The 11,475-nt window shown below is 31.4% G+C and overlaps 2 protein-coding genes across 9 annotated transcripts; one reads left to right on the forward strand and one right to left on the reverse strand.

Annotated features, from left to right (window-relative positions):
* The first annotated feature begins 396 nt into the window (after positions 1-396).
* On the forward strand, positions 397-1,155 carry LOC138186047 (uncharacterized). The gene is made up of 3 exons (XM_069125524.1): positions 397-577; positions 648-766; positions 925-1,155. The coding sequence occupies exons 1-3, from the start codon at positions 574-576 to the stop codon at positions 1,141-1,143; spliced, it is 342 nt and encodes a 113-aa protein (XP_068981625.1). The 5' UTR covers positions 397-573; the 3' UTR covers positions 1,144-1,155.
* A 72-nt stretch (positions 1,156-1,227) lies between these two features.
* Positions 1,228-6,438, reverse strand: LOC138186034 (uncharacterized protein MAL13P1.304). Of its 8 annotated transcripts, XM_069125493.1 has the most exons (7): positions 5,617-5,759; positions 4,513-4,845; positions 4,311-4,441; positions 3,976-4,225; positions 3,798-3,913; positions 3,290-3,688; positions 1,230-2,845 (listed from the first exon to the last, which is right to left on the reverse strand). In XM_069125493.1, exons 4-7 carry the CDS (start codon positions 4,119-4,121, stop codon positions 1,377-1,379), a joined length of 2,130 nt encoding a protein of 709 aa, XP_068981594.1. In that variant the 5' UTR covers positions 4,122-4,225; positions 4,311-4,441; positions 4,513-4,845; positions 5,617-5,759; the 3' UTR covers positions 1,230-1,376. The 8 variants fall into 8 exon arrangements, with proteins under 8 accessions (XP_068981592.1, XP_068981590.1, XP_068981586.1 ...); XM_069125491.1 differs by having other exon boundaries at positions 1,228-3,688; positions 4,307-4,441; XM_069125489.1 differs by lacking the exon at positions 5,617-5,759 and adding an exon at positions 6,198-6,438 and having other exon boundaries at positions 1,229-3,688.
* Between the last annotated feature and the right edge of the window lie 5,037 nt (positions 6,439-11,475).

The raw sequence follows: 11,475 nt of genomic DNA on the forward strand, positions 1-11,475 counted from the left end.
CATTGATAATATTGTATCAATAACTATTATATATTAAGAAAAGTATATACTGTTTGACTCTTTTGCAACAAACAGTAGTATTTTTATTCACATCTAAATGGAGATGTTTCTATCTTTCTTATAGTACAATGAATTTCTCTAACACATAATACTTATAATAATTCATTAAAATTATTATATATGTTAAAGTGATATTAAATAAATGTTTATCTAGGTTAGATTAAAACAAGATTGATGTCATTTTAAAAGAAAGGAAACAAGAACATTAGATTAAGTATAAGTATTTCATTCAGGTGATCTTTTATATATTAAAAAGTATCATATGAATAAAACTATTATTATGTAAAAAAGAGTTATAAATTAAAAACGAAATAAATTGATTTAAACATTTCCGTTTAAATTTCTTGTAATATTATTTGCTACCTGATGGCGCTGAAGATATTAATACAGGCAAGTTCGTTTATTATTGCTCATTTTTATTTTTAAATTAATACTAGAGAAGAAATTTTCTCTCTGTTAATACAAAATAACGTCACTTTTAATTGAGATACTACAGTCTAAACGTTATCAATAATGGGTAAGTGCAAGGAACTTGAACAAGGTTAAAACAAGCAAGAATTGTTTATCTCCTTATCTTTATCTTTTAGACAACGTCGAAGAACAGTGCGAAGATGCACTTTTTGAATTATGTGATGCTCGAGAACGGTATCCATCACGATGTGCCGACGAACTTCAAAAATCTATCAAATTAAAAAATGAGATAAATGTAATAAATATTTATAATGGATTCTGTTTCTTAAATATATCTATGTAATGAATTTATTTGTTATATTTATTTTTTTTTACTTGAAATAATGACTTAAGCTTTACATGCTTTAAAACTTAAAAAAATTATTGCAATTATAAACACATTATATTTTGCAGATGCTGAAGGTGTTTAAAAAATCAACTGCAACAAATGAACCATTTATTTTGAGTCAAAATAAATGTCTGAATCTTGATTTTAATAAAAATGAAATGTGCTTTGACCATTTAGATTTTAAATTACAAAATGTTGTAAACAAGTTGAATAATTTAAAAGCTGTCATGGATCAAATTGAACGAGAAAAGACATGTTGGGTCAACAAGTTACTGGAAAGCTAAAATAAATCATTCTAGATAGTGTCATATATATTTATTTGCAATTTAGTCATTGAATAAAATACATGTACAAAAAATACTATATTTATTACTACTAAATGCATAAATTAAGTGATAGATAAATATGAAAGTTTTATGTTCTAAATATAACAGTACTAAATCTATAAATTAACTTGTTGATAAATATGAAAATTTGACATATTTCTACTGTAGAAGATAAATTTTTTATTATTAAACTATGAATATTTATTTACACTTATACGTGTTACAACAACCTTGGCTCCTCTTGTAATATCTTGAAAAAATTTGGCCATTTGTATATGCATTTCACCATTGTTAGCATAATTCAACGATTTTCTGCTTGATCTAAGGCGTTTTTGATTTGTTAGAGCTTTTTCTTTCTGCAAATGTGAAAACTGTTTATAAAATTCTTGTGTAACATCTTTTATTTTATTTGATGACAATCTTGTTTTGTCAATATAATTATTCTGATTTTGTGATTTCTCTTCTTTTAACTCCATGATGTTCTTGGAACTGTTGGAACATTTTTCTTCCATTTTTAATATTGAGGATGATATGCTTTCATTATATGTTTTTCTACTATCTTGTACAAATTTTTCATGATCTTTTGATGATGTCTCTGAATGACTATTTAAAATTTGATTTTTTAATTGTGTACTGGAAATACTACTTGCATTTTGACCTGGTTGTGTCTCGTGAATCTCAATATTATCTTTGTTTATTTTAGTTTTATCATTTAAGGAATTATGTTTTATTGATAATTTATTTTTAAGTATTTTCTGTAAGGGCAAAGGTATTTCATTTAGACTAATAATTTGATTTGAGATAATTACTGGAACATTTGATTTATACTTGTTTGTATCATTAAATTTAGATTCACATACTGCATTATTATGCAATTTTTGTGCTTTATTTATATGAGAGTCAATAGACACTGAATTTGAACAATCACTTTTTGTGTATCTTTTGGGATGTAAATTATTATTAAAAGAAGATTTGAGTTCATTCTTATCTATTTCAAATTTGATTGACTCTTTATTATTAATGTCATCCATTAATAAATCTTTATTTGGTATAAAGTTTAATTTATCTTTAGACTTATCTGCTTTAAGAGATAATGTAGATAATTTACATATTTCATTTTGTAATGCTTCTGGTATTATATCTTCTTCATACTTCAAATTTTTATATTTTATAAATTTCGCATCCTCTTCATCTTTAGAATTATCATATATTTCGGAATAGCGACGTTTATTTGTAATATCTAAGTTATCATTATTTGAATAACTAGTACTAGCTGAAATAGAATTATTAAAAGGGTACCATTGCATGTGTTTTAACTCAATTGTACTATTTTGTTCTTTAATTTTATTATTTGTTAAAGGATATTTTACATTGTTAAATAAGTGTTTTCTCATAGACTGATTCTTCAAAGTAGGTTTCTGACTAACTATATTTTGATATTTATCTCCAGGTTCATTTCCTTTTGGTAATTCAAGCATTGTTATTAAGTTTTCCAAACCAAGTAAACTAGAATTTCGTAAACACTTTTCACCTTCCTTTGTTTCAATTTTTTCAGAATTTTCCAATACTTCATCAACCTCCAACTTAGTTTTTTGTTCTATAACTGCTACAGTATCTTGGTCCTGACGAATTGTAAACATTAATCCTTCCATTACTAAATCTGTAATATCAGAGGATCGTGGTACATTATCTAATACATAGTTCTTTTTCTTAGGACAAGATAAATCTTGTATTTTGGTAATATCTGAATGTGCTTCTATATGGTTTGTAATATCTTTTGCATTTAATTCTAACATATTCTGCTTTGTAGCTTCTATTTCTTTTTCTATCAAGTACTGATATGGCAAATTAACAGAATCTGTATTTATATCATCAACAACGCTACTATCATTTAACATTTTACTATTATTTGATACAGAATTATTTTTGTCTTTTCCAATATGACAGTTATTGATTTTTATTTTATCATCCGATAATTGATGTTTAATATTACTATCTTCTAAACAGTTAACATTACTTTCTTTCATTTTATCATTTAGTTTTATACTATGTTTAGGTGACATATTTAAATGTTTACAGAATTTATTTGTATCTTCACTGTTACCTGTTTGTTTTACTGTTTCTTCATTTAATAATAACTTTTTTAAATTAGTATTTCCTATATTATTATTTGCTTGAATGTTTTTATTTTCACATCCTAAAATTTCTTGCATATTATTACATTGCACGTCTGTCTTTGAAGAATCATCTTTAGAAGAATGCTTTAAACATTTTTTACTTTCTTTCTCATTTTTATTTTCACATTCATAAGTATCATTTGAACTTTCATTCTGATAGATTAAAGAACGATCAGAAGAAATTATATTTTCTGAATTCTGTTCTATTCTTAAAGAATCAATGGGTGTTATAGTTAATATAAATGCACAAGAAAATGCTACAACCGATCGTTCTCTAAACTTCATTAATGCAAACATTTTATCTTGTCTAGTCCATGGTGTATGTTCTATGTATTATGAATTATAGTTAAGAAAATTTTAATAATAAGTTCAAAAAATTTAATATTATTGACAAGTTAAAAATTATATTTATTTTGCATATAGAGAAAAGGATACCGAAAGTAACTAAAAGATGACTTGTACCAAATTGTTGTTTCTGGGAAGGTGGATTTTTGATAATCTTTCTAATGACTTTCATTAATTCTTTTCCATAATTAAATTGTTTTATATTTCTGCAAATGTACAAATTAGAAATCTATTTTCTTACTAATGCTTTACTATTAGCAATATTTACCTATTTGTGCGGTGATACCTAAAAATAAATTTGTATATGTTGGTTTTATGACACAACCAGTATGAGCCAGGCACTGTTAAAGTTAGATTTTTCTCTTTTTGGGTCCAATCAATCCAGCTAGTTTTTCGTAGATATATTCCAGGCATTTTCTTTCAGGTATTAAATTTTGAAATAAGGGAACTAATTTTATTGAATCTTTTCCACCAAGTGAATCTCTTATTATAATTGTAAGATAATACAATACTTTTTGCTGAAACAACATATATTCATTTATTTAAATAACACATTTTTATAAATTATTTTACTATATCACATTATAAATTTTTAATACCAACTCCTGTTATAACTTCATTAATAAATATATCCACTACTATATCCCAGGGAATAAATTCACATGAACTAGAACCATGAAATATTCTTTTTCCTTCAGTATATATACCAACAAATTCTACCACTGTTAGTGTATCTGTAAATAAAATATTGAAATTAACATAATGAAAATAAAGAGTTTATAGTAATTATAATTAGTTAACAGACCTTTATTTACAGAAGCAACAAAACAGATGAGTTGTAGTATCAATACTAATGCACATGCAAGAAAGGGTATGAAGATATTAAATGCCTTCCATAAAACTACTGTTACAAATAACAAAAGGAGAGTTTTATTCACATTCAACTGTATGTTCCTATATAAAACAAATTTCATAACATTTCTAGCCTTTGTACTTTTATCAATGAGCTTTAATTTACTTCCATTTACAGTTCGAAAAAACATTTCAGTTGAAGACGCATCTTTAGGGAATATGGGCGACATTAATGAGAATTTGTTGATTTATTATCAATACCAGAAACTTGATCGACGAACTTTTTCTAGATAAAAGAAAGAATATTTAAATTATAATACCTCATAAACATTAAGTACATACTAATAAAAATTCTTCATGATAAAAACATTACAATATAAGTGTAGGTCTGTACTAAAAGTGATAGAAATATAAAACTTAGTACTTTATGTTTATAAATAAAAATTATATACATATAATAACTAATACAATTTATCTACATAACCTCTATATAAGAATATGTAAAAATATATTTTATTACATCTTGTATACACTTAATTGAGATAATAAAAGGAAAAAATTAAAATCTTTATTATAATTAAGAAACAACTGCTATGTAAATGAACTTATGCTTGATTCAAGTCAAAACTGACAGTCAGAAATAAACAGTTGGGAAGTTAATACAATATATGATGTAGATTTTATTTTTACAAACACATTTATGTACATAAATTTAATCTTATATTTTACTTTCAAGAAAAAAAATAGCAATAGAAATATTCAAAACCCTGATTGGTAAGTAACAAAATATAGCAAATGTATTATATAAATATAATCAACTATATATGTAGTTAGTGGAAATTCATCTAGTTAAAACTTAAGAATATATATATATATACATTAGAAATCAGTATTAAAAGTCAGTAACTTACATAAGACAGATTGGATTAATACTCTCTTACGGAAATATCTATTCTCATTTTACGAAAGAATTTATTACAAAAGGAAACTTTTCTTTTTTCATTCAAATGACAAGCAATTTTGTTTGAATGTATACATGTACACATGTTGTACTTACGCATATAGCAACAGAGATGAGTCGGGAGATCACCGATGCAATTCATGTAATGTTAAAAAGTCAGCCAAAAAATGTGCACCAAGAATAAGAGCAACGGCCGAACTATATACACATTTCTTCTCCACTGCTCTTGGTGGGAGAAACATGCGTATATACGACAAGAGGGGCGGTGTAGAAACTAGTGATGGGTAAGGTCGAAAAAACACAAAAATTGCTTAAAAGTTTAACTGAAGACTACAAATAAATTGTTTTCTTTTTTATTGATTACAAAAATATTAAGATACAGCTTCGCAGAGCAGGAGACGTTGCGATGCCAGAGATTATTGAGGTTGTAATTGTTTAGTAAATTAATGATTGAGGAATGACCGAGGGATTCTAAGTCTCTGTTATGTTCCAAACTTCGAAAGCGTGTGAAAAACAGAGAAATGATTATGGCCCTCGATTTTCTTTTTCAAGATGCAAAATGCATCGAGAAGCGAATGGAAAAATATTTCTCTCTATCTAATGAAAATATAATTCTTTGCCCTTCGTATATATTTATCGCGTATCATTGGATACCATCACCTTAAAGCAATACTTACCTATTCTGAACATATGTTTACATACACGGTGCCGTAGCTGGAGTCTTCCTAGTGCAAAGGGTTAATATAGTTCTTGCTCGAGACTTATGTATCTAAATTGTGTTTTCATGACGTAGAATATCGATGTTTTATTGGTATTGTAAAATAGCTTTAATAGAAAATCATAAGACACATCGATAATGAAGGATAAGTATTGATTTAGTACAATATAATAAAGGAAACTAAGGTTGCTCTTAAGGAAGAAACGCAAAAAAGATGTTACGACTGTTTATATGCGACTGTTATTATATTTCATGATTTCAATATTTATAAATACTATATTAGACACGAGTTCTACTACAAGATATAACTTAATGCTGTCTGAAAACGATGAGAAACGACGAAGCAATCTATCGTTTTGCCTCTTCAATGACCATAAAACACTTCTTGCTAGTCTAACCACCGTTAAGAACAAATAATGTCTCTTGAATTTACGGAAACTAACAACTTTCTAACTTCCTGCTCCACCGTCAACACATTCTCTTACAACAATTCTACGCACCAATTAACTAATCTGATAACAAAATTTTATTACCATAGATATATCAAAATATAAACACTAGTCCTAACTAACTGCGATATAACTAAAATTACTCACTGAACGCAAAAAAGACAATGCTTTCCGACTATAGAATTAGACACTATGAATACTAATTCAATGGATGAAATAATTTTTTGCTTGAATTCCCATTTACGTAACTAAGTATTTACAAAAATACAAATTCTCGTAAAAAAACTGCAGTCCATCTATACATACAACAAGTATCACAGAACGCGGTAAGATTGCGACGTGGAGAGAAGACTAATCGTAAGCTGTTCTTACTAAACCAAGTCCGTTCTTTGACTCCCGTGCAACCTGAAACTACAATAAACACTACATTATTGTTGTCATACTATACGACAAATACCTAGAAAATTCAACATTCCTTCGCAAAATCACCCTAAATTTCTCACCTCTCAGATCCAATGTAACAACCATCCTTGAGTCATCCAAAAGTCAGGCTTCTTAATTACCTACGTAATAAAGGTTCCAGGCAAAAAAGCTTGCTGTCAGTCTTTACCCCATGGGTTCTCTCGCGCCCCCCCCCCCCCAACCTGGAAGGGACTCTTTCACGAAGGTAGATAAGGGACGACGAAGAAGTGTAAGCTCGTCTCTGTCCTTCCAATGGATTCACGGTTCCGCGGATGAGTATACGAGGACGAGCAGCCGGCGAGGAGGCTAGAAGAGGTGGTAGGAAAAGGAACAGAGGGGGAGGGGGGGTAAAGGGGCTCTCACGTTACCTTCGGTGCGGCCAGGTATCGGGTTACCTCCGACCTCATCTTCCTCCGTGCCTCCGCGAGTTTGCCACCATCGACATCGGCCGTCTGTACGTCTGTCCTTACGTATGTCTACCATCCGTCCTGTCACCTTAGTTTCGCACATGTCCCGCTTTTTCATCGCCTTCGATCGCCCCTCTACACGTTACATCCGTTATACATCGTAGATATACGTGTACACGTCGTGGATCCGGGGGTGAATATCGTCGCGAAGTAACGAGACATTGTGGTCGTGCATCTTTCTTTGTCCTCTGTTTGCTTTTGCCTTTTTTTGTTTCTTTCGTTTTTTCCTTTGGGGCGGGGGGGGGGGGGGAGATAGTAGTAGGAGGCAGAAGTTGACGAAGTTGTAAAGATTTGAGAGAGTTGTGAGAGCGTGGAGTTTGAGTTCCTCGGTAGCGAGAATGAAGGTTGAGGAAGGTTTTGGTTTGGACAGGATGCGCTGTGCGAGTTTGAAGTTGTGGAACGGAGATTGGTTCGTGGGTAGTGCGGATGAACGAAGAGGCAGGTTGATTTGTTAATTACTATGATAGTTAGCGATACTTCTTTGGTTGCTAGTACGGAGGGTTGTTTGTTTCGAAATATACAAATTTAAAGATCGTGCAGCGTAGGTTAGCTCGCGGAGGTTCGCAAATGATTGGGTTACAAGGAGAAGTTCTATTATCGTTTGCAGTGGTGATCAATGATAGTGCTTCTTCAATGGTAAAAATGGAAGTTGAGGAAGCTTTTGATGTGGTAAAGTTCGGCGTGGAAGTTTTAAACGGGTGTAGAACGATTTGTCGGTAGTTTGGTTGGGAAGGAAGGAAGTTTGATTTATTATTCTCTGTGGTATTATTATTAATTACTATTATTAATGGCGATACTTCTATGGTAGGATGAATAGAGATTGTATATCACGAATCATGAATTAATTATAATCTGTTACGAGAATAAGAACTAAAGAAAGCTTCCACTTGAGCATCTGAAAGATCGATATAAAAATTCCAAGATACTAAAATATGACTCCTATTTGTTAAATTTCATAAACATTTAGTTGCAACTTAAGAGATATCGTGGTGGATAAAAACAGCGAAATGTTTACTTCCATCCAGTGCGGTAATTAAAACTTTCGCATACGGAAAAATGCTTAATTAAGAGGAGAAGCGTTTCAGGAAAGAAGAATAGAAAACTTGAAGGTATTCCAGCGTTGCTCTAGTAGTTTACTTTGCACGAGTAAATGTATTTCTATACACAGGAAGTGAAGAAGAAACGGAACAGATATGAAGTATTGGTGAAATGATTCTTGACTTATCGACCGATGGTCCGTCAGCCCCTTGTAATTACTTCGGTGGATAATTAAAACAGTTCCTCGACGCACACCGGCCACGTTTTGTACTCCTGGTATCGCAGGCATAGTGTGTATAACCGATACTGGTATCGAGAGGTGTTCGTAGCGGGAAATACCATGATCGAAAGCCACCCCTTCTCTGTTGCCTCTAAATATCATCCCCTAAATACCCCGCATCCTTCGGCAAACAACCACAAAACAACCTAGATACCTAACGATACTTTCCGCTGCATTGCAGCTAACTAATTGGACATCCTTTATTTGAAAATGATAATCAAAATGATTACGTTTGGACAAAGTGAGTATTTGGACGTGATTTTTGCTATTCATATAAACTCGTTATTTTTAACGAAGGGGAGGCTAAAGAGAATTTCATTTATTTGTAGGAGAACAAGATTATGACTGTTGCGAATTCTCCACTAAAGAGCAACCGGTCAGGTCAAACCGATCGGTCGATATCGCGTACCTCGAATGAACTAACGCTCAAGGTGGAAGAGGTTTAATAGGTCCAGTGTTAGTGTAATTTAGCACTTTATTTACACTTGTTGTATAAAACTAACGTTTAATGTTATGAACACGGTGGTGGTAGGATCTTGTTAGGAGTGAAGTATTTCATCCGCACAGTACGAAGTCTGTTGATGAACTGTCCTCCTACATTGCTGATTCTCCCTACCAGCCGTTGAGTTTTGTCTGTCCATCGTGCCCTTCCGGCTGGTCCTTTCCCGGGGGTTTTTACCTGACCTCGGAGTCATTAGGTTTACAGCTCGGGAAGGACATGTAATTCGGAATTTCCTAAAGGGAATGGGCTTGCCCGTGCCATAAACGGATGGCCACTCAAAATTCCGAACAATGATCGTTATAAATAAACTAATTGTATGTTGATACAAGATACAAATGGTTTAGTAGGTGAGCAACATCTGGAAGGAACCACAAACTGGCTGGTATAATAAAATCTAATATAGCGCGATAGAAAAGTCCCTGCAACGAGGACGAAAACGAGATGGGAACAAAGAAATGGATCACGAAATACAGCGTAGTAAAAGCATCTAGAACGGATCGTAAGTTGGAAGAATGTAATATGAGCGGGATAAAGTACTGCAAATAATATGGTATCTTAATTTATTCCGGATTTTTCGGCTTAGAAATAGGATTTGGGTTTACATTTCTTTGTACACGTCCTACCATATTCTTCGCGTTTTCATACACATGCTCTGCATCAAAACTAATCTGCTTGTAGTGCAGTAATAAAAACTAATCTACTTATTTTATTATTAACTGCTGTACTCTGATCTTTTCAACTTTCTCTAAGCCTGTTCTTTGGTTTTATCTTATACAGATAGTTCGGTAATAAATAATAAGGGAAAATAATATCGACAAAATGTGAACGCGTGGATGTGCCATTTTTAAGTTACATAATGTAGGGACTTAAACAATATTTTGTATAAAATGTTGCTATTATCTGATGTAATTGGTAAATTACTATTTTTAAATAGTAGAAATTTCCAAATATTCTAGTAGTATAGAATAGTGATAATTATCTTTATTGCAATCTTATATTCTGAAATCCTATTTTCATTGAAGCCCGTAATTCCAATTTGAAGGAAAAATGCTTTAATATAAAAAACACGCATGAGAAATTTATCATGGTATAATTTTTGTCAGAAAATCTGATCGCCATCAACAAGTTTCTGAAAAACCTATTACCATGGTCATCGCCTCTGGCCACGTGTTGATTCACGTGCACAACGAGAAACGCGCGACTCCACCGTATGTTTTTATACACGATACCGAATCGGAGGCTGACGAAGGGCTGTACACCCTTCATGGGGATGTTAACAGCCGAGGGTGTCGCGTAACGAGATCATAGCACCAAGAAGGTAGATCTTGCGAGAGCCTATCTTCTCGTTGCTTCCGATTCGCTTTAATTCCTAGTTTGTGAAACACACTGGCTCTCGTTTCTCCATGTTTGATGAAAACGATAGAAAAATTCCATCTAAAATATAACTCGAATTTACCGATTTCAAAAGATTGCTGTCATCTATTCTCCAAAGTATAAACTATGGTTCCAACTGATGTCGAAAGGTTTCTGTGATCTAAGATATCTTTATAAGTTTTCTAACTGCAGACTTTCTCGATAATTCCAAGCTACTTCAATTTCCATTTCCAAAAATTTGTCCAACGTAACTTCCAACTTTCAGTCGTGAACTCCGTTAACAATTCTATCCAAAATGCCAATAATTCCAAGCTACCAATTTCAATATATTTCCCCCATCGATCGTCCAAACTATCTTTCCCATATTTTACTCAAAATATTATACCAATAGATTCGTTAAATGCATGCGGTGTAAAAAATTAGTAGATTTACGACTACAACTTTATTTCTACAATAATTTTATCGATATTTAATTAAGTGCAATTGGGATGTTTTTATTAATTAATGAAGTTGTAATAAGCGATCTTCTAATTATTTTGAACTGTCAATAAAAATGTGTTCTTGTTGTTTGAAAAATAGTAATGATTTAATACATTGTAGAAAACAAATGCACACGTACATTGAAGAATAATTAATATTGATTTTATTATTTATGTTTTTCTTTT

Source organism: Bombus flavifrons, chromosome 13 (assembly GCF_040668555.2).
Source record: "Bombus flavifrons isolate JBK064 chromosome 13, iyBomFlav1_principal, whole genome shotgun sequence".
Classification (NCBI taxonomy): domain Eukaryota; kingdom Metazoa; phylum Arthropoda; class Insecta; order Hymenoptera; family Apidae; genus Bombus; species Bombus flavifrons.